The following is a 24,323-nucleotide window of genomic DNA, read 5'->3' as shown; positions in this document are numbered from 1 at the left end:
TAATCAGAGAGAAACAGTCACACTCAAGACATGCGGGGTTATGAAGAAAATTCCATTTAGGGCCTCCCTGGTGGCGCAGTGGTTGAGAGTCCGCCTGCCGATGCAGGGGATACGGGTTCGTGCCCCGGTCTGGGAGGATCCCATATGCCGCGGAGCGGCTGGGCCCGTGAGCCATGGCCGCTGAGCCTGTGCGTCCGGAGCCTGTGCTCCGCAAGGGGAGAGGCCACAACAGTGAGAGGCCCACGTACAGCAAAAAAAATAAAAATAAAAAAAAATAAAAAAGAAAATTCCATTTAAAGTTGCAAGGTGTTGGGCTTCCCTGGTGGCTCAGTGGTTGAGAGTCCGCGTGCCGATGCGGGGGACGCGGGTTCGTGCCCCGGTCTGGGAGGATCCCACAAGCCGCGGAGCGGCTGGGCCCGTGGGCCATGGCCGCTGGGCCTGTGCGTCCGGAGCCTGTGCCCCGCAGCGGGGGAGGCCACGGCAGTGAGAGGCCTGCTTACAGCAAAAAAAAAAAAAAAAAAAAAAAAGTTGCGAGGTGTTGATGGATAACAGATAACTTGGTATATATATTTATGTATGTGTGTGTGTGTGTATTGTATATAGGTATTTTATGTCTACTTTAAGGTCATACTGATTGTGTTTTACTTTGTCAATGCTGGTCTTTAATATCCCGGCCTCCTACAGTGTATGTTAGATTTTTAAACTGTGGAAACTGCTGTTGCTTGTCTTCAACAGGGATAATAGCCTAATAACGCAGAGCTCCGCATTTATAGGTAACAGCAACAAAAAGAGAAGTGGTTACATCTTTAAAAAGGGGAAACAAAACAATGATATCTGATTGATTTGACAGTCCATGTGAGGCTGTTTGGCAAGACACAGAGGCATTTCCATGATGCAGTTGGGTCACCTCTGAACACCCGTTAATTTAATTACGGTTGTGTTGGCTTCATTGGTTGCCCAGACGAAAGACCTTGGGCAAGTTAGTAAGTCTCCATTTCCATGTCAAAAAAAGGAGAAACTTTTAACACCACATGGGGTGTTGGGAAGACTAAAGGAACAGTGTGTGAAGAACTGTTGGCACGGCACTTGGCACATAGTAACCCCCACCACCAGTGAGTGTGTGCTTTTCTCTCTCTGTTGTATCCGTACTGGTGGTGGCATTATCTTCATTACTCAGTAGTACAATAACATGAGATGCAAAACCCATTACGGCTACAACCTCAAAATGCAATTCCCAGGTGCCTTCGGACCATATTTAAGATGAGCAGTAAACACCCTGAATTTGTTTTATTTTTGCCACCCTAAAAAAAGCCCTTTGATTTCATGTAAATTCAGAAAGCAGGCCGGTGCATCATTTTTGAAGCAGAAAAATAATGTGGATATTTACCCATAAATGTGATACAGTGAAGTTAGCAGTTTTGATAATGATGTTTGGCTTTTTTGTTTTGTTTAATGCCTGCAAAATTATCCTGCCTACAGCTCCCAGAGGTCCTTCCCATACAGCATGTTCTGTAATCATATTATGGATCTAATAACCATCTCTCTTATTGTAATAAACTCTTTGTGAATAGCCTCATTAAGGTGCTGAAATAATGTACCCAGGGGTATTTCCAACAATTTCATTGTAGCTCTAAAATAAGCTGCCCTAACTGCCACTTCATCTCCAGTGAGTGTGCCCTGAAGTGTCTCACAGATCACGAAGGTACAAGGGGCAGAGCCTCCCAGTAAAGCTGCTTTGGGGGCAACAAAGTCCTACAGTATAAAACTTCAGACAAACAGTCTCACTTTTATTTTAATTCTGGATCAGTTTCTTTGAATAAGTGAACCATTAGTTTGTAAAGCTGAGACTTTACCTTATGGAATTTATGCTTAATGTCTAGATAATAAAGCCATAACTAGAATTAACCAATTTTATGCAGAGAATGTTCTTCTTCCAATTGTAAAAAATTGCCTGGTTTGATAAGTTTTTTACTGTTAGGAAGTGTTTTTTTAATTTTATTAGCCTGGTAATTTTACTATAAAATATCCATTCGTTTAATGGAAATAAAAACCCTTTTTAGGGATAAATGTATTATCTCCTATACATTTTCCTTTGGGGTATATTCTCTACCTCAAACCTATGTTATTTAGATATGAGCTTTTCAGAAAGGGATTATTTTAGCATAAAGAGAACTCCAGTTGTTTTTTGATATCCAGGATTCAGTAAACAGTAATTTTTGCAGAATTCTAAACCATGTAATTCTGTAATACATTTTTGAATCTTTTTTTAAAAATTATTTATTTATTTTATTTTTGGCTGAGTTGGGTCTTCATTGCTGCGCACGGGCTTTCTCTAGTTGCGGCGAGCGGGGGCTACTCTTCATTGTATGGTGCGCGGGCTTCTCATTGCGGTGGCTTCTCTTGTTGTGGAGCATGGGCTCTAGGCACGTGGACTTCAGTAGTTGTGGCTCCTGGGCGTAGTTGCTCCGCGGCATGTGGGATCTTCCCAGACCAGGGCTCGAACCCATGTCCCCTGCATTGGCAGGTGGATTCTTAACCACTGCGCTACCAGGGAGGTCCACATTTTTGAATCTTATAACCAAAAAGTAAAAAATTCGAGTTTCTTTGTTCATTATTTGACAGTCATAAGAAATCATGATGGTCTGTTGCAGGGACTGTTAAATGCAGCCTTAGCCCTTCACATCTTCTCCAGCCATTATCGTTCATTATAGTGTCTTGCGTTTACCTCTTGACAGTTTGTGAGGGTCATTACAGAGGGTACCCAGGAAATTTCCCCTTTTAAAAATTTTTGGGGTAGGGAAGACAGATTTACTTCAAATATTTGAATTACAAAATATGCCATCAGCCCATTAAAACAACTCCAAGCAATATAGAAATGATAGAAGTAAAACTAAAGTCTCCCCTCCCCGAACCAGGCACTACCTCCACTGTAACTATGGCTTACATTTGATGTGTGTCCTGGCATTCTTTTTACTTTGCTTACAATCACATGTGTTTGTATCATTGTTTTTCTCTTGTATTGTTTTAGCTTCCATTTCTAAAAATAGTACCAGAGGATAGATATTTTGTAACTTGCTTTTCTTTTTACTTATCGCAATAGTATGGACGTCTTTCCAAGTCAGTATTTATACTAGAGAATGGACTTGAGGATATGGGGAGGGGGAAGGGTAAGCTGGGACAAAGTGAGAGAGTGGCATGGACATATCTACACTGCCAAATGTAAAATAGCTAGTGGGAAGCTGCCACATAGCACAGGGAGATCAGGTGCTTTGTGACCACCTAGAGGGGTGGGATAGCCAGGGTGGGAGGGAGGGAGATGCAAGAGGGAAGAGATATGGGGATATATGTATCTGTATAACTGATTCACTTTGTTATAAAGCAGAAACTAACTCACCATTGTAAAGCAATTACATTCCAATAAAGATGTTAAAAAAATGATCTCATTCTTTTTAATAGCTGCACAGTATTTCATAGTGTGAATGTATTATTGTTTATTCAGTTGAAACATCTCCTGATGCATGGCCAGTCAGGTTGTTTCCACTTATTTGCTATTAGGAGCATAATGCAATACACATCTTTGTTTGGGTTTAGGTACTTCTGTATTTCCTTTGGTTAGATAAGCACCCAGAAGTGAGATGGCTAGGTTAAAAGGTACTTTTCAATCTTAATAAATATTAGTTGCCATATGACTCCCCGAAAGATTTTAGCAGTTTATATTCTAATTAAAAGTATATAAATATACTCATTTTCCTACATCTTCAGCACTACATCTTCTGAGTCTTTCTAAAATTTTGTCCATTTGACAGGTAAAAATGATGTCTCACTAACTATATTAATTTGGATCCCATGGCTGTAGCATTGGGAAAGAGAAAGGAAATATAGCCACACAGATGCAAACTATATGTAACATTAAGGCATTAACTTTGTCTAGAGAAGTAGATGATTTTATGGAAAATTAAAAACTACCAAAATTGGCATCAGAATAGATAAAAATATCAAACTTCAAAAGATGTAAATTTGATCATCTAATAATATGTCTCTCAAACGGTTTAAATAGGAATCCACAAGGTCTAAATTTGTTTTCACCAGAGGCAGGTGGAAAAGAAGGATATGGCAATCCAACAGAGACGTCATGAGTATGTATACCATGTAGAAATTCAAAGATGTCAATATAGGTATTATCACGAAAGCAAATGTTGTTAGGTAAGGTAAAAATCAGAATTATTTACGTTTTAAAAGTTACACGTTGATTACAGAGGACGTGATCACCCTCTTTGCCTTCTGGATGTCTTATGAGACTCCGTTATTAGAAATGATATTTTCAAGGACTACTTTATGATATACAGTAGATTCTCCTTTTCTGCAGCTGCAGGGAAAGAAGGAACATTTTCCTCTTTATTATTCTGCTAAGATTTCTTTCACAAACAGTTAGAAGGGCTGCCAGTTTGAAGGGTAGATACTAGAATTGCATTAGTTACTACCAAAAGAAAAAACTTAAAATATAGAAAAAACAAAACAAAACCCCAGACAACCAGATTCTAATAATATGATATTTTGCATCTACAAGATCTATCATTAAAACATTGCAGGCCTGGGTGGTTTTACAAGTAAGTTCTAAGTTTTCAAGAAATAGACAACTTCTATACTATTTAAATAATTTAGAGTACAGAAAAAGATGGAAAGCTTCCTAGTTTATTTTCATAAAGCTATAATAAATCTAATGCCATAACCTACTTTAAAATAATACAGAACAAATGAAGATCACTTTCTTATTAACAGAGGTGAGAAAATTTCAAAAAAGTAAATCAGCTCTAGCAGTATATTAAAGGACCAATGTAACCAAATAGGTTTTGATCCAGGAATTCAAGAATAGTTCAAGCACTCGAAAAGCATAATTTAATATTTTAAGAAATTGAAGGAGAATAAAAACATGATCATAATAATCAATGCTAAAATTAGTTCGGCTAAACCAGTCTTCATTTTTAAAAACTCCATTTAAGATAGAGTGAATCTTCCAAACATGTTGACAGTTATTTTCTAGAAATTAATTGTAAGCATTTAAAATAAACATTGAAAGCATTTTCATTAAAATTGAATAAAGAGGAATGTCTTCTACTGTCACTAAGTAGTCAACAGTGGTGGGGGGAGGGAGATATGTTGTTGATAATGCTGTAAGATAAGAGAAATATTAAGTCTAAAAATGATCATTACTTGCAGTTGCTAAGGTTTTTATACCTAGGGAAAAAAAAGATTGAAATAAAAAACTTGTTGGACTAAAAGCAAATTTCAGTAAGTTGGTGGCTTAAAACATAATACCCCCAAACCAAGAGCTTTTCTTTATACTGGCATTAATCTGTTAGAAGTTTTTCTGTGAAAAGAACTCCACACCCCCCGCAAAAAGGCCAAAACTAAATGTAATAAGAAAATGCAAGTTATATGATGATAACTGTGTAACATTTTCAAAGACATAAGATAGGGCCTGAATGAATGGAGAGACATGCAGGTACCTGGTGGTAAGATTTAAAAATACAGATTTTTCCCAAACTCATCTACAAATTTTAAGTAATTTTAAATCATAATTTCATCCACACTCTTCAGTTCATTAAAATGGTCCTGTGGAATAAATGTGAGATTTACCAAGAAAATCTTGAACAGGAAGGTCTCTTTTCACTGTTCTCACTTTTCACACGTCCATCTCCTGTCTCTCACAAGACGCCTTTAAAGGAAATGTGCAGGAACTCAAGAAAGAATAAAGTTAGAACAATGAAGAGAAAGGGAACACGGGAGTCAGTAGCAGATTAAGATTTCAACATATTTCTAGGAGACAGAAGGAAGCCTGTAGAAGGATTAAACAGGCAGAGGAAGCCTGGCCCCAAAACACCCTGAGGGGTTGCCAGCATGGTGGTGGGAGTTGGCCTTCCCACTGAAGCCCCACAGCACCTCTGGCCTCTGGGGAGGAGATGAAAATAGGGAAGTTTTCAGAAGTCTGTATGAGGAAAGCTCTGCACTTGATCCCTTTATGCTTTTCTCCAATTTCCACATACAGAAGACCAAGTAGCCTAGTACATGTCCTCCAACATGATGCCGGGACTTTTCCTAAAGAAGTCGAAGCTGAGAAGAAATCAGAGAGTACCCCAGAGTAACGCCTGCCTGAATTTCCTGAGGAGGGTGGTGGTAGAAGTGATGTGAGTCTTCCCTGAAGAGAAGCTTTCCAAGCTCCACACCTGCAGTGTAGGGCTGGGCTACCACCCTCTGCCCGGGTGATCTCACTCAACTCCTTGATTTCAGTGATGGCTATACAAGGAGGATTTCCAAGTTTGTATCTTTAGCCATGACCGTCCCTGGAGCTCCACTCACATATCCTATAATGCTACCTATAATATCACCATAAGAATATCTAAGCCCATGGTGGTTCAAGCAGTGAATGATGATCTGACTCAGGTTTGTGCCGGCTCTGCGCCATCTTGCCCTCTCTGGTCTCATTGTCTAGCCTCTTCTACCACATTCACTCCAGTCATGCCGCCTTGTTGCTCAGATAGGGTCTTGTCAGCCACAGCAAGGCGTTTGGACTATATCTAAATGTGCTGAGAATTTTTCGGAGGTTTTGAGCAGGAGGGCGATATGATCTGATTAAAGTTTTTTTAAAAATCACTGTGGCTTCTGTGTGGAAAATAAATTGTAGGGCACACAAGTGGAAGCATAATGGAACATTTGGTTACTTCTTGGGTATCTGCCTCGAACATCTTTCTGTCATCCAATGACAAAAGCAGAATCCACCTGAATGTCTACAGTGAAGAGAGAGAAAAATAGCAGAAAGGGACATATGATCAGGCCAAAGCTTTTACACAGAACCTAGCATCTTAACAGTCGGTGTTGACATATTTACCCTCTATGGTTTCTGCAACTTTGGTGCTTCAGTAGAATTATTTAAATCTCCTTCTGTATTGACTGGTTATAATTTTTTAAATGAGCTGTGTTTTCCCATTCTTTAGTTATTGATGAGGAAACTGTGAAGTTTATTACGAAACTCGTCAGGGCAGTGCAGGAGGCCCAGAAGTCAATGCTGATTTGACCTACCAGTGACTTTCAACTTATTTTTGGATTATTTTTTAAACCCTGGTACTCTAGTCTATGATATATAGACTTACAACTGAATCAGTAATGGTAATGGCAGGTTTTCTTCCCTCAAAATTTCCACATTTAGGAATATAATGTGCCTGGGGGTCCAAGAAGTAAGGATAACTTTTCAGGGGGAGGGGACAGTGTCAAGGCTGTGGTCAACAGTGTTTCTGTGGTGCCGTCATAAGGAATTAACCACCATTCATCAGCTTAATGCTCTCTTTTGCTGCCTCTTCAGCTGAGTTTGGGCAGGAGGGATGTATTAAAATGAAGAGGAACAGGGATTCATGGCCTAGTGTGAAATCTTGTTAAAGATATCCTGGTAAAACAGAGGGAATCTTTTCTCCAGGTGTTTAGATAATATCAAAAGGGTACAAAACCTTGTATTACTAGTGGTTTTCTTTTTTTCTTTCTTGGTGAATATATTCTCTTCTCTGAAAATACATATTCCCTTATAATTTTGGCAAAACACTGTACTAGGCAATATTTAAAAAATAGAATATAAAATGAGACAGGTTTTGAAATGCTGCATTGTATTATGCGGGTTGAACAAAGGGAAGTAAACAGTACAACTGTGATTTTCAATTGTTTTAAAACAGTTTTTAAAGTTGAAGTATAAGTTTACTTTGAGATATATCCAATTTGTGTGTGTGTTTATATTTGTTATCTCATCTCTCCCACAAAACATTTGAGTTTGCTAATGAGAATGTTTGCTATCAAGTTAGGGTTGTTCGGTAAATTACAAGATGCCAAACAGATATACTTACACTAAAAAAGATAAATTATTTATCTGAAATTCAAACTTAATTTGGGTGTCCTTAAAAAAAAAAAAAAAGGATCTGGCAATCCTAAGTAGAAAACGTGAAGAAAACAATGAAGGTAAGATAAGGTGAAGTTTCTATACAAATATGAAGTCTAATATAATTGCTAAAGTTGGGTCATGGTTTTGGCCTTAAGAATCCTGGTTGCAAGACAAAAATGAGAATATAATCATTTACAAGATGTACCTTGCCCAGTAAGTGGGGTGAGAGTTCTTTGGGGCAAAAAACATATTCTAGTTTTTAGATCTGAAAGAACACTTTTTTTATGGGTCTCCATTAAAGGGATCCTTTGTGATGGGGGTGGTGGTGGTACTATTTACCCCTTATTGAGCATTTATGAACTAGACAGTGTTTTTCAAAGAGAAGTTTTTGATTAAATGAAGTCCATTTTACCTTTTTTTTCTTTTGTGAATTGCACTTTTTGCATCATATGTAAGAAATCTTTCCCACATCCAAGGTCAACAAATTTTTTGCCTCTGTTTTCTCTTAGAAATTTTACAGTAGTAGGTTTTATATTTAGGTCTATCAATATATATTTTTTAAAAAACCATATGAGTTTCAGGGATTCCTGAGGATTCTGGCTTCTTTCATTTAGTGTGGATGTTCCTTGGTGGTTCTGAGCTACCTTAGCTAACCCTAGACTTGACGCATGCTATCAACTATTTTGAGTTAATTCTGGTACGTGGTAAAAGGTCTAGATTGAAGTTTATGTTTCCGCATATTGTTTGAGCACATTTGTTGAAACTATATTCTCAACTGTATTGCCATTGCACCTTTGTCAAAACTCAGTTGTATTTGTAAGGGTCTAGTTCCTGGGCTCTGATCTGTGTCTAACTTTATGCCAATGCCGTACTGTTTTAATTATTTCAGCTTTATAATAATGTCTTGAAATCAGGTAATATTATTCTTTCAACAAATATATACATGTATAATATAAAAACTTAGAATCAGTTTGTTGATTTCTACCAAAAAAAAAAACCTATTGGGGTTTCGATTGGGATTGCATTTAGTCTTAATTTGGGGAGAATTGGCATTTTAACAAAATTGAGTCTTCTCACTCATGAACAAGATATATCCCTCCAGTTATATGGATCCTCTTTAATTTCTCTTGGCAGTATTTTGTGGGGTTTAGTGTATAGGTCTCTCATCTTTTGTCAGATTTATCCCTAAATCTTTGAATTTTTTAGATGTTATTGTACATGATATTGTTTTTTTATGAGTACATATTATAATTATTTACTGTTGGACATTTAGATTGTTTATAATTTTTTCACTTATAGCATTGCAATGAATAACTTTGTACATGCAGATATACTCACATGTGATTATTTCCCTTTAAAATTTTTTAAAATTATATTTTATTGAAGTGTAGTTGCTATGCAATATTATATAATGTTATGGGGGTACAATATAGTGATTCATAATTTTTAAAGGTTATGCTCCATTTATAGTTATTGTAAAATGTTGGCTGTATTCCCCATGTTGTACAGTATATCCTTGTAGCTTTTTTTTTTTTAATGATTTATTTATTTTTTAGTATTTATTTATTTATTTTGGTTGCGCCGGGTCCCAGTTGCAGCATGTGGGCTCTTAGTTGCAGCCTGTGGGCTTCTTAGTTCCAGCATGCACGCTCTTAGTTGCGGCATGCGGACTTCTCAGTTACGGCTTGCATACTCCTAGTTGCAGCATGTGAACTCTTAGTTGCGGCATGCATGCAGGATCTAGTTCCCCGACCAGGGATCGAACCCAGGCCCCCTGCACTTGGAGCACCGAGTCCTACCCCCTGGACCACCAGGGAAGTCCCCCTTGTAGCTTATTTTATACCTAATAGTTTGTACCTCTTAATCCCCTACTCCTATTGATATATTGCCCCTCCCCCTCCCTCTCCCCATTGGTAACCACTAGTTTGTTCTCTGTATCTGTGAGTCTGCTTCTTTTTTGTTATACTCACTAGTTTGTTGTATTTTTAAGATTCCACATGTAAGTGGTATTATACAGTATTTGTCTTTCTCTGTCCCACTTATTTCACTGAGCATAATGCCCTCCAAGTCCATCCATATTGCTGCAAATGGCAAAATTTCATTCTTTTTATGGCCAAATAGTATTCCATTGGGTGTGTGTGTGTGTGTGTGTGTGTGTACATTTATTTATTTATTTATTTATTTATATTCTTCATCTTCTTTATCCATTCATCTGTTGATGGACATGTAGGTTGCTTCCATATCTTGACAACTGTAAATAATGCTGCTATGAACATTGGAGTGCATGTATCTCTTTTCCATTTAGTGTTTTTGTTAACTGTGTTAAACTCATTTATGAGGTCTAGTGGAGTGTTTGTGAATTCCATTGGATTTTCTACATCAAGAATCATGTCTTCTGCAAATAACCAGTTAAGTCTTCCTTTCCAATCTGGATGCCTTTTATTTATTAATTTATTTTGGCCTGACTGTGCTGACCAGAACCTCCCATGTTGAGCGGAAGTGGTGAGAGCAGATGTTCCTATCTGTCTTTCTGATCTCAGGGTGAGGCATTCAGTCTCTGACATATTTTTTATCAGGCTAAAGAAGTTTCCTTCCACTCCTTGTTTGCTGAGTTTTTGTTAGAAATAGGTGTTGAATATTGTTAAATACTGTTTCTATTGAGATGATCATATGGTTTTTCTTTTTTAGTTATTATGGTGTTATGGGTTGACTGTATCCCTCAAAAAATATGTGTTAAAATCCTAACCCCCCAGTACCTCAGAATGGAGCCTTATTTGGAAATAGGCTCATTGCATGTATATGTAATTTGTTAAGATGAAGTCATACTGGAATAGTGAGGGCTCCCTAATCCATTATGACTGCTGTCCTTATAAGAAGATGGCCATATGAAGCCAGAGACATAAGGGAGAATGCAATGTGATGGTGCAGGCAGAGATTGGAGTTCTGCTGCCACAAGCCTAGGAACGTCTGGGGCTATTGGAGGCTGGAGGAAGCAAGGAGGGATTCCCCCCTGGAGGCTTCAGAAGGGGTATGGCTCTGCCTTGATTTCAGACTTCTAGCCTCCAGATCTGTGAGAAGATAAATTTTTGTTGTTTTAACCCACCTAGTTTGTGATCCTTTATTATGATGGTAGCCCTGGGAAATTAATACATATGATTTATTACATTGACTGATTTTTTTGAACATTAAACAGACCTACATTCCTAGGATACACTCTATTTAGTCAAGATGTATTATCTTATTATTATCCTTTTAATATTTTGTTTGATAATATAATATCCTTTTAATATTTTATTGTTCCTTTATTTAATATTATTATCCTTTTAATATTATTATCCTTTGATTTGCTATAATTTTGTTTAGAATTTGTGCATCTGTGTTCATGTTTTGTAGTTTACTTTTTTATACTGTTTTTGTCTGGTTTTGGTATCAGGGTAATGTTGTCTCAGCAAATGAATTGGGAAGTATTCTCTCCTCTTCTTTTTTCTTGAAGACTTTGTGCAGAGTTGATATTGTTTTTTTAAAAAAGATTTATCAGGAATTAATTTGTACCTTTAACCCCTGTAAAGTGTACAGTTCCCTGCTGTTTAGTATTTTCTCAGAGTTGTGCACCATCACCATTATCTAATTCCAGAACATCTTTGTCTGAATGTTCAGAAAGGAATTTCATATTCATTAAGAGTCACTCCCCATTCTCTCCCCTCCAGACCCTTGTCAATCACTAATTTACTTTCTGTTTCTATAGATTGGCCTATTCTGGATATTTCTTATATATGGAACTATATAATATGTGGCCTTTCTCTTAGCATGATGTTTTTTCTAAGGTTCATTCATGTCTGTAGCATGTATCAGTACTTCATTCTTTGTTTTGGCAAATAATATTCTATTGTATAGATACACCATAGTTGCTTATCCATTTATTATGGACATTTGAGTTGTTAACAGTTTTTGGCTATTTTGAATATGGCTGCTGTGAACAATTGTGTACAAGTTTTTGTGTAAATGTGCTTTCTTTCTCTTGAGTGTGTATCTAAGAGTGGAATTGCTCAGTCCTATGATCAGTCTGTTTAACCTTTTGAGGAAATACAGAGTGTTTTACAAAGCTGCCATCAGCACCAGCAATATATGAAGGTTCTAGTTTCCCCACATGCTCACCAACACTTGTCATTATCTGTATTCTTAATTATAGCCATCCTAGTGGGTGTGAAGTGGTATCTCATAGTGGTTTTGATTTGCATTTCCCTGATGGCTAATGATGTTGAATACCTTTTCCTGTGGTTATTGACCATTTATATACCTTTTTGGAAGAAATGTCTATTTTCTTTGCCCTTTAAAAATTATGTTATTTGTCTTTTTATTACTGAGTTGTAAGAGTTTTTATATTGTGTGTGTATGAAAGTCCCTTATTAGGTATTAGATTTATAGCAATTTTCCCTTATTCTGTGGGTGGTCTTTTTACTTTCTTCATGGTATCATTTACAGCACAAAATGTTTTAATTTTGGTGAAGTCCAGTTTATCAAATTTTTTTGGTTGTTGCTTGTGCTTTTGGTGTCATACCCAAGAAAACATTGCCTAACCCAAGGACACAAAGGTAATTACTCCTATGTTTTCTTCTAAAAGTTTTATATGTTTAGCTCTTGTATTTAGATATTTGATCCATTTGGAGATAATTTTTGGATGTGGTTGGTGTACAGGTCCAACTTCGTTCTTTTGCGTATGGATGTCTAGTTGTCTCAGCACCATTTGTTGAAAAGACCATTTTTCTCACCCCCCCCCATTAAATTGTCTTGGCACTCTTGTTGAAAATCATTTTACCATAAATGTAAGGGTTTAATTTGGGGCTCTAAATTCTATTCCATTGATCATTATGCATGTCCTTATTCCAGTACTACATTGACTGGATTACTGTAGCTTTGTAGCAAAATTTGAAATTGGGAAATGTGATCCCTCCAAATTTATTCTTCTTTTATAAGTTTGTTTCAGCTATTCTTAGTCCCACGCATTTCCATATGAATTTTAGGATCATCAATTTCTGAAAAAAAATTTTAAAATCCAGCTGCAACTCTGAATGCTTTTAATCTGTAGATCAGTTTGGGGCATGTTGCCAATTTAATAATGTTAACTCTTCCAATCCTTGAACATGGAATGTTTTACCATTTATGTACCTTGTTTAATTTTTTCCAAGAATGTTTCAGTTTTCAGTGTACAAGTTATGTACTTCTTTCAACATTAGTTCTAAATATTCTATTATTTTTGATGTTATTATAAGTGAAGTTGTTTTCTTAATTTAGTTTTCAGATTCTTCATTGCTAGTGTATAGAGATACAATTGATTTTTTTTATTGGGGTATAGTTGCTTTACAGTGTTGTGTTAGTTTCTGCTTACAGCGAATTGAATCAATTATATGTATACATATATCCCTCTTTTTTGGATTTCCTTCCCATTTAGGTCACCACAGAGCATTAAGTAGAGTTCTCTGTGCTATACAGCAGGTTCTCATTAGTTACCTATTTTATACATATTAGTGTATGTTGATCTCATATTCTACCACCTTGCAGAACTTGTTTATTTTTATAGTAAAAAAAGTGGATTCTCTAGGGTTTTCTGTATGTAAGATCATGTAATCTGCAAATAGGGTTTGCCTTTCTAGATGATTTTTATTTCTTTTCCTTGCCTTATTGCCCTAGCTAGAACTTCCAATGTAGTGGTGAATAGACCTGGCAAGAATGGACATCTATCTTGTTCATGATCTTAGAGGGAAGGAATCCACTCTTTTCCCATTAAGTATGGTGTCAGCTGTAGATTTTTCCCTAGATATCCTTTATCAATTTGAGAAAGTTCTCTTCTATTTATAATTTGTTGAGGTTTTTTTTATCCTAAAAGGGGTTTTAATTTTGTCAAATGCTTATTCTATGACTGTTGAAAGGCTCTTATAATTTTTGTCTTTTATTCTATTAATATTGCACATAACATTGATTTTTAGATGCTAAACTAGCCTTACATTCCTAGGATAAATCCCACTTGGCCATAGTGTATAATACTTTTAATATGTTGCTGAATTTGGTTTTCTAACACTTTGCTGAAGATTTCTTCATCTATATTCATAAGGGCTATTGGACTGAAGTTTTCTTTTCTTGGAATTTGTTTGTCTAGTTTTGGTATCAGGGTAGTACTGGCCACATAGAATGAGTTTGGAAGTTTCCATTTCCTTTAGCTTTCTGGAAGAATTTGTATGGGCTTGGTATTACTTCTTCCTTGAATCTTTGGTTGAATTCACCAATAAAGCCATCTGGGCCTGTAGTTTTCTTTGTAGGAAGGTTTTTAACTGTAAGTTCATTTTCTCTAATGGATAAAGCGCTATCCAAGTTACCTGTGTCTTCAGAGTGAGCTTTGGCCTGCTCTCTTCTCTCTGGTACTTTGTCCTATGAACTCTAGCTGCTTTGGTTTTCTGAGACTTTTCACTCTGTCTCCTCAACTTAAAATATCTGCTGGTATCCACCTCAGTTGCCGTCCCTGTGCTTAGGCCTGGTGACCTCATAAGCCTCTGACCTGGGACAAGAGTAGAGCTCACTTCAATTGTTCTCCATCCCTTGGGCATCACTGTCCTACATTACCTGATGTCTAGTGTCTTAAAAACCATTGTTTCATGTATTTTTCTGCTAGTTTGTTTTTGCAAGCACTTGGGTATATTCTTATCCTGTTAGTCCAGGGAAGATAGAAAGATTTTTATACCATCACAAACTTTTTAGTAGTGGTGGGGCAGGGCACAAAAAATAAAACAAAGCACAAACATTATCAAGTTTACAAGGATCCAAGAAATAAGCCATCTTTGAAATTATTACTTATGATAAGCATCCTCCCATCATTTCAACAATGAAGCAAAACTAACTCAGAAATGAAGAAATGTTAAAGTAGACTGAAATAGAAGCATGAATGCCTGTGCCTATCTCACTAACTACCCAAAAGCTATGAAAATAGAGAAAGGATTAAATATCTTACAATCATGGGAGAATGGAAGGAGAAGCTGTTAGTGGAAAATAAATTTTGTGCAGTTACTAGATGATAGAAAGCAGATGGAACTGAATCGAAATATAGTGAAGAAACCTATCACCCAGAACATACATAGGAAAAAACTAACCAGAAGGTAGGAACAGATGCAGATGATCTATAAACTCAAAGTGGAAAACTGATGGAGGCCCTAGGCACTTACCAGGCTAATTGAAGATGCACATTTAGAACAGGCAGGCCTGTCAGTCCCTTCCCTTATTAATTTTGCTCTGCTTTATTGCAACATAATAGGTGAAGAACTGCACTGTAAAGAGAATGAACTATCTGATGTGATTTCTAGTATGGAGTTATGCCCTAGAAAGAAGCATTGTGGAGTTTGAACAAATCACAGAACACAGACAGACAACTTGAAGAATCAGACATATACAAATGCAAAGGAAATTGAAGCCAGCTGCCTATAATAATCTGCCCAATCTTTCATTCATAGACTAGAAAGCCAAGGACCACCAGACATTTGGGGAAGCATAACAGCCAGAAGGAGAGAAACCAGGGTGAATAAACAGCTGAGCACAAAAGAAAGTTGATAGGAAGTATAATGGGTTGAATTGTGTCCGCCACAAAAATGATATGTTGAAGTCCTAACTCCCAGCACTTCAGAATATTAAACCTCATTTGAAAATACTGATGGTCTAGATGTAGTTAGTTAAGATGAGGTCATACTCAAGTAGGGGGGGGCCCTAATCCAATATGACTGGTGTCTTTGTAAGAAGACAACCATGTAAATTCAGACACACACAGGGAGGAAGCCATGTGATGGCGGAGGCAGAGATGGGAATTATGCAGCCGCAAGCTAAGAAATGCCAGAGGTTTCCAGCAAGTCATCAGAAGCTAGGAAGAAGCAAGCGAAGATTCTACTATGAGTTTCAGAGGGAGCAGGGTCCTGCTGTTTGATTTTGAACTTCTAGCTTCCAGAACCGCGAGGTAATACATTTCTGTTGTTTATGCCACCCAGTTTGTGGTACTTTGTTATGGCAACCCTAAGAAAATAATATTGGGAGTAAAAGAGAATTTAATAATTCTTAATGAAAGCATAAAACAAATGTTCAAGTAACCCACAGGAAGGTTAAAAAAAGAGAGAGGGAATCAGAAAAATAAGAAACAGGGGAAATAAATAGAAGACAATAAAATTGCATGTTGGACTTAGACCCTAGCATCTTAATATTTATCATAAAAATGTAAATGGTCTAAATGCACCAATTAAAAGACAGAGATGACTAGAATGGATAACAAAACATGGTCCAACAGTATGTTGTCTACAAAAATCTCATTTCAAATATAATGATACAGGCAGGTTGAAAGTAAAAGCTTGAAAAGTATATACCATGCAAATATTAATTTTTAAAAAGCAGGAGTGGCTGTCCTAATATACATGTTAATTTCCTGATTGTGATCTTGTACTATAGTTATACAAGATGTTTCCATTGGGGAAGTTGGTTGAAATATGTGTGGTATCTCTTTGTATTGTTTCTTACAATGGTATATGAACCTGCAAATATCTCAAAATAAGATGTATTCACATACAAAAGAATGAAGGTGGTTGCCTACTCATACCATATACAAAAATTAATTCAAAATGGATCAAGACCTAAATGTAAAAGCTGAAACTATAAAGTTCTTAAAAATAAATGTAAGAGCTAAAACTATAAAAATTCTTAGAAGGAGCTTAAATCTCAGGACCTTGACATAGGCAATGGTTTCTTAGGTTTGACACCAAAATCACAAGGAATAAAAGGAACAGATAGGGACTTCCCTGGTGGTCCAGTGGTTAAGACTTTGCCTTCCCATGCAGGGGGTGTGGGTTCAATCCCTGGTCGGGGAGGTAAGATCCCACATGCCTATGGCCAAAAACCCAGAAAACATAAAATAGAAGCATTATTGTAACAAATTCAATCAAGACTTTAAAAATGGTCCACATCAAAAAAATCCTTTAAAAACTGGATAAATTTGACTTCATCAAAATAAAAAATATTTTGTACTTCAAAGGACACTATCAAGGGACTTCCCTGGTGGTCCAGTGGCTGAGACTCAGTGCCCCCAGTGCAGGGGGCCCAGGTTCGATTCCTGGTCAGGGAACTAGATCCCACATGCTGCAACTAGACCCGGCACAGCCAAATAAATAAATAAATAATTTTTTTTAAAAAAGGACACTATCAAGAAAGTGAAAAGGCAACCCACAGGATGGGAAAACATTTTTGAAAATCATATATCTGCTAAGGGATTTGTACTTAAAATATATAAAGAACACTTAGACTCAATTCTAAAAAGACATATGACCTGTCTTAAAAAGTGGGCAAAGTATCTGAATAGACATTTCTCCAAAGATGATATGCAAATGGACAATAAGCACATGAAAAGATTTTCAACATCATTAGCCATCAGGGAAGTACAAATGAAAGACCACCACGAGTTACCACTCCACACTCACTAGGATGACTGTAATTAAAAATATAGGTAATAACAACTGTTGGTGAGGATGTGGGAAAACTGGAAACCTCACACATTGCTGGTGCTAATGGCAACTTTGGAAAACAGTCTGGCAGCTCCTCAAAAAGTTACACATAGTGTTATCACATGACTCAGCACCTCCACTTCTAAGTATATATCCAAGAGAAACAAATACTTGTCTGCACGAAAACATTTGCACACATGTTCACAGCAGTGTTATTCATACTAGTCAAAAGGTGAAAACAACTCAAATGTCCATCAGCTGATGAATGGATAAACAAAATGTGGTATATCCATACAATGGAATATTACTACATAATAAAAAGAAATGAAATACTGATACATGCTACAGCATGGATGAATCTTGAGAACATGCTAAACGAAAGAAGCCAGTCAGATAGGGTCATATTTTGTATGATTTCAAGTATCTGAAATGTCCAGAATAGGCAAAGCCAGAGAGACAGAAAGCACGTTAGCACTGGGCAGGGACTGGGGGTAGAGAGGAAAAGATGACGTGAAGGTAATGGTTACAAGGTATAGGGTTTCTCTTTCAGGTAGTGAAAAAATTCTAAAATTGGTTCTGTTGGTGGTTGCACCACTCTGAAAAATACTAAAAACCATTGAATGGCAGGTATACGTTAAATGACTGAATTGTCATTTAATTGTCACAGGAATTATAGCTCAACAAAGCTATTAGAAATAAAATAAAACTTTAAACATTAAAAGGTTAAAATGCTTATGGTATGATTATTATTTCATAATATACCTTTTAATACAGAAACAATGCTTTCTCTCTGCCTGTTTAGTCAATAATGATTTGGAAACAGACAAGTTCAAACGTTTCTTAATATCTTCTAGAAAGTGGATTTTCCTAAACAAGTTAAGTAAACAAGAATGTAAATGTTATGCCTCGGAAAAATCAAACTGTTTCCACACCTATAGATGCACATACACCTGTATGAATATATGCATATATACATATGCATATAAAATATATGTTGGTCCTTTGCTTGTCACAGGTCATTCATCACTATGGATTAAAGAAAGGACTGCAGGATTTCCTTCTGATTTTGTGCTGTTAGCCTTGTTTGAGTTACTGTATGCATTTTGAAAAAGATCCATTCAAAAAAATACTCCTTTAATTAAACTTTGTATTCAGACTGACATTTTATCTGTTACGCCAAATTTTACTGTGGTTCTTGAGGAATACCAACACCATCTTCAGTTAAGCTTAAGTCGTCCAATTTATTAATTTTCAGCTTCCTAACGAGGATCCTGAAATTTTTGAAGTTTCATCCAAGTGTCTGTCTATACTGGTTCAGTTGTATGGAGGAGAAAACCCAGACAGCCTGTCTCCCGAAAATGCAGAGAATTTTGCTGATTTACTGACATCCAAAGAGGACCCGAAGGAGCAGAAGCTTCTGTTGAGGATTCTCAGAAGAATGGTGAGTCCACACGGAAACTGGGGCTTGGGTGGGCGGCCTCAGTGGCAGCCAGTAGACAGGGAGTAGTCATTTTTTTTGACCTAGTTTCATTAAAGAACTCCCAGTTACCTTTCCCCATAGTCACCTACTGTTAACATTTATCATATTCTGCATATCTATCTGCATATACAAGTATTTTTCCTGAACTGTGAGAAAGTAAGTTAGACACATTGTTCTTGCTTACTCCTTAGTATGTGAGTGTGTATTTCCTAATGAGATGGATGTTCTGTTACTTAACTACAGTTATCAAAACCAGGAAATTTAACATTGATACAAATCTTTTACTAATCTGCCATCTGTATTCCAGTTTTGTCAGTTGTCCCCATAATGTCCTTTATAGCTTGTTTTCTGGTGTAGAAACCAGTCCAGGATCATGTATTTTAGTAGATGTGTGTCCTTAATCTGGAATAGTTCTGCAGCCTTTCTTTGTCTTTCATGACATTTCTAAAGAATGGGCCAATGTAGGTCTCTCTGATGTTTTCTGGACAATTGGATTCAGGTAAGCCCCAGAAGAAATACTGTGTCCTTCTCAATCCATCAGATCCAGAGGCTTATGATGTCTGTTTGCCCTTTACTGGTGATGTTCATTTTGATCACTTCATTAAATCAATGTGTTGTTGTTATTTTTAAATTTTTTAATGGTTGCAAAAGGGAGATTTTCAAACTCGCAACGTTTCTAACCCCCAGTATGGTACTGTAGGAAAAATTTTCCCTTTCGCCCCATTTATTTCTTATTTATTTTATTTTATTTTATTTTTTGGCGGCGTTGGGTCTTCGTTGCTGCACCAGGGCTTTCTCTAGTTGCGGCGAGCGGGGGCTACTGTTCATTGCAGTGCACGGACTTCTCATTTTCGTGGCTTTTTTTGTTGCAGAGCACAGGGCTCTAGGTGCGCAGGCTTCAGTAGCTGTGGCTCACGGGCTCTAGAGCGCAGGCTCAGTAGTCGTGGCTCGCAGGCTCTAGGGCACAGGCCCAGTAGTTGTGGCACACGGGTTTAGCTGCTCCACGGCATGTGGGACCTTCCCGGACCAGGGCTCGTACCCATGTCCCCTGCATTGGCAGGCGGCTTCTTAACCACTGAGCCACCAGGGAAGTCCATCGCCCCATTTATTTTACTTTTAAAAATATATATAGCTGATGTTTATTTGAAAGTACTTTTGAAGACTGACTTATTTTCTTTTTACAGTAGATCTTGTTCTGCTGCTTTCGAAGGCCATTATTTACAGCAGCTGTTGTTGAAGTTAGGCAAGGAGTGGAGGTCCTGTTACTCTGTGTTGTTTTCTGGCTTGTCAGTCTGTGTTCACTTCTAGATCCAATTATCTTGAGGGGTCCTTTGGCAGTGGAGGCTATGGATGCTCCAGAGAGTTGCCTTCAAGACAATTTTTATGCTAGTTTGATAGACAACTGCAGTACGTGACCCAGCTAAATCTACACAGCAGGTTATGGGTGACAGAACTAGAACAGAGATAGAGAGTTACCCTCCTCGCTGCTACATTATGCTTTTGTACAGCCAGACCTCCCAACCGCAACAATGCTTCCTGTCTAGTGGAGTCATTCCCTGAGTAACCGGATGATGACACAATCTAAGCAAGCCTCCCGAAGTGTGGGATAAATACTTCTGGGGACAGTAGACCTTGGGCATGATACTCCAACCTAGCACTAGATGACACTGAATCACAAAGTAAGGCAAATATTTCCTCTTCCATTTTATTTTGATCTTTCTGATGATTTAAGGTGAAAGTCTCAATTTGGTACTACTGTGTCTTTAACACCTCTCAAATCCTTCAGAATGTCCCTTTTTAACAGAGAGGAAGCCTCTCATATGACTAGCTTTTTCAGTAGAGATAACATATTTCTTTCAAAAAATAGTTTTAATCATTTAGAAATGGTGAGTCAATGTGAAATCAAGTACTAGAAAATATGGTAATATGAGTGATATGTACATGTGGCAGAATCGTGTGTTTGGTACAGAATGACAAAAGCTTGGGGATATTGACCTCACATCTGATACAATTAATTTTATAGAGATTCACCGTCTCGTACTTGAAAATGTTAGGGCCAGATTTAGTTTGGAATTTATAATTTTCAGATCTTTTTGGCATGGTGCTTATACTGTATATGATATGACTCCACAGCAGTCACCTGGGGTGGTACCGTTGTCAGGCATGGTAATATTTCTGCTGCAAAATGTATGAACATTCACACCAAGTGGGTAAATAAAAACTCTATGTGACCCCATGTGGTTAGGTCAGGTTTTGCCACCAAATATGTTTTTGAACCAAACTTAAGAAAAAAAGTTTTGATTTTCAGAGCTTTCTAGATTTTAGAATTGCAGAGATTATGGACCTATCTTTGGAATAAATTACATCATTTTAAAAAAAACAGGTTAATTTAATCATGCAGGAAACAGTTAGACCCCAACTTGGTCAAAGTAATCAGACTACATCATCTTTTAGTTAATTTTACTGTCTGAAATGACTTCCTTATAGTTTCTGACCTGCCACATATAGGGCCAGGTAGGTTTTGTTTGGGGAAGAAAAGTTGAATCCAAGTGACTTTATCTGTGTATGTGAAAATAGAAGTAGTTTCTGGTGCTGCTCATCTGTTTGTTTGTTTTTTAATTGTAGTAAAGTAAACATAATATAAAGTTTACCAGCTATCTGTGATAAGTGCTTTATAATCTTCTGAAAACTTTCTAAATTACCCATGGATGGGTCAATGTTGGGTTCAAGTGGTGCAAAACACACAATCAGGGATTCTGGGCCTTGAACTTGCCTATCCTGAGGCTCGGTTCTGCTTAAACTTAGAACTGAGTTCAGTAAATTCGGAGAGAAACAGCAGCAGATGACCCAAAGGGTTGTATGATGCCAGCGCCCACTCCCAGACTGATGTGGCCCTTCCCCTCTCTCTCGCTGCTTCCTGTCCTCACCTCTGTGGTTGCCATTGTTTTGTAACTGTCAGCTTACCGTCTGTTCTCACCTTCACATTACCCTTGTTCAGTGTAGTGATGTGGTCTTTTTCAGCGTGTTATAGTGTCTAGCCCATGAAAGGTTGTCAGCAGATGATGTTTCTAACTGTGTTAAGGACTTCTGGTGAATTATCTCATTTAATCTTCACAGCTCCCTTAGCGGTCAGCTCCAGTGATTGCTTCCATTTATAGGTTAAAAGCTAAGGCTCAAAGAGCTTACGTAACACTCCCAAGGCCACCAACTAGGACTCGGCAGAGCTGGGACCAGCCAAGGTGAACTGACCCTAGCTTGTGCTCTTGCCAAGTAGCTGGCCACCTTGCTGCTGCTCTGTCCAGGACTGATCTGGACTCTGAGGGCATTCATTAAGCTGAACTTGACTGAATTTCGATCTAGAAGGCACCTAAGAGATTCATTCTTTCATTCATGGGAAAATGATAGAGTTATTACTATGTGCATCCTCTACATTGGGGGAACTAAGACAGCAAGATATGCTCTTCCTGCTGTCTGTTCTCAGGGATCCCTAACTGGAGCGAGAGAGAAACGCCAGCTTCATTATAAAGCAGAATGCAATTAGTGCCACGCTAGAGGAGCCAGCAAAGTTCCACAGAAACATTCCCTTTGGGGAGGAGATTGGCCACGACATGGTGTTTGAGCAGTGTGTTGAAGGATGTGTTGGTCATCCATGCATGGACCAGGAAGAAGCACATCCTGAATAGTGGCCCCAAAATCCACAGGGCTAGACTGACAGACATAAGAAATGGACCAGGAAAGACCAGAGGGTACCAAACATTTGGAGTTTGGACACCGTTGTTAGAATTAGAAAGTTCTGGTCTCTGAAACCAAAGGACAGTGGTAGCATCTTAATTGAATTCAAATTATGTTTACGGTGAAATAAAGCTTTCTCACAGTGCCCGGCATGTAATTGGTATTTAGTAAGTATCCACTGAGCTGAGTAAGAAATGTCTGTAAAATCTCTACTTTTGTTATTGGCAGTTGTTCATTTTTGCTCTTCAGTGTATATTGTGAGCTAATTTGAGTGCTTTGTAGATGCACAGGCCAGAATGAGAGGGACCTTAAAAGGCCTTTAGTTGTTCCCCAGTCTGATGCTTCAGTCCCCTCCACACTATCCCTGCCAAGTTTCTTAGAAGGGGGTGAGATTGGATAGGTAGATGCATAGAGGATGGGAACCTGGGAGATAGAAAGAATGTGAGCAAAGATTTCCTGTGATTTTAGGGGGGCTGGCATCTCAGGCTCTCCTCGATGGCCTGGGGGAGCCAGACTTGATAGAGAGGCAGGGAGCAATTTGGATTTGTTACCTGAATCAGTAATTGGATTAAGGAGGCTTGTTAAGTGCAGCCTTCTGATTGTAAGAAGTTAAGGAGGCAAAGACAAGCTCTTTAAGGACCTACCTCAAAGGACATTTATTAAGTGCACACTCCTTCTGGGAGCAATTCTTTTTTTCTTAATTGAGACAAAACTGGCATATAGCATTATATTAGTTTTAGGTGTACAAGATATTTGTATATATTGCAAAATGATCACCACAGTAAGTCTAGCTAACATCCATTGCCATAAATAGTTGTACATTTTTTTCTAAGATTTACTTTCTTAGCAACTTTCAAATATACGATACAGTATTATTAACTATAGTCACCATGCTGTACATCACATCCCAATGACTTATTTATTTTATAACTGGAAATTTGTACCTTTTAATCCCTTCACCCATTGTACCCACTCCCAACCCCTCACCACCAATCTATTGTCTGTATCTACGAGCTTGGCTTTTTCCTTCCGCTTTTTTTTTCTTTTAAGATTCCACACAAAATTGAGATTATGTGGAATTTATCTTTCTCTGTCTGACTTATTTCACTTAGCATAATTCCCTCAAGATCCATCCATGTTGTCACAAATGGAAAGATTTCTTTTTTTTTTTTTTTTTTCTTGCACTGGGTCTTAGTTGCAGCAGGTGGGCTCCTTAGTTGCAGCTCATGGGTTCCTTAGTTGTGGCATGCAAACTGTTAGCTGTGGCATGCATGTGGGATCTAGTTCCCTGACCAGGAATCGAACCCAAGCCCCCTGTGTTGGGAGCATGGAGTCTTATCCACTGCACCACCAGGGAAGTCCCAAGATTTCATTCTTTTTTATGGCCAAATAATATTCCAGTGTGTGTGTGTTTGTGTATCAAATTTTCTTTATACATTCTTCTATCATTGGACATTTAGATTGTTTCCGTATCTTGGCTATTGTAAATAATGCTGTGGTGAACATTGGGGTGTATATTTCTTTTTGAATTAGTGTTTTTGTTTTCTCTGGATAAATACCCAGAAGTGGAATTGCTGGGCCTTATGGTAGTTCTATTTTTAATTTTTTGAGGAACTTCTGCACTGTCTTCCATGGTGTTTGCACCAGTTTACATTCCTAGCAACAGTACCCA

At 37.7% G+C, this 24,323-nt stretch overlaps 1 protein-coding gene across 5 annotated transcripts in view; it reads left to right on the top strand.

Annotated features, from left to right (window-relative positions):
- ULK4 (unc-51 like kinase 4) overlaps positions 1 to 24,323 on the top strand; it is a 549,109-nt gene that overhangs the window by 408,686 nt on the left and 116,100 nt on the right. For all 5 annotated transcript variants that reach the window (XM_082638146.1, XM_082638145.1, XM_082638142.1 and 2 more), the window contains one exon: positions 18,695 to 18,880. In XM_082638146.1, the coding sequence (XP_082494272.1) occupies positions 18,695 to 18,880 (186 nt within the window). The remainder of the gene's footprint in view (positions 1 to 18,694; positions 18,881 to 24,323) is intronic.

Source organism: Mesoplodon mirus (genome assembly GCF_964341445.2).
Source record: "Mesoplodon mirus genome assembly, chromosome: 12".
NCBI classification, from domain to species: domain Eukaryota; kingdom Metazoa; phylum Chordata; class Mammalia; order Artiodactyla; family Ziphiidae; genus Mesoplodon; species Mesoplodon mirus.
This window is presented reverse-complemented; position numbering and strand designations above follow the sequence as displayed.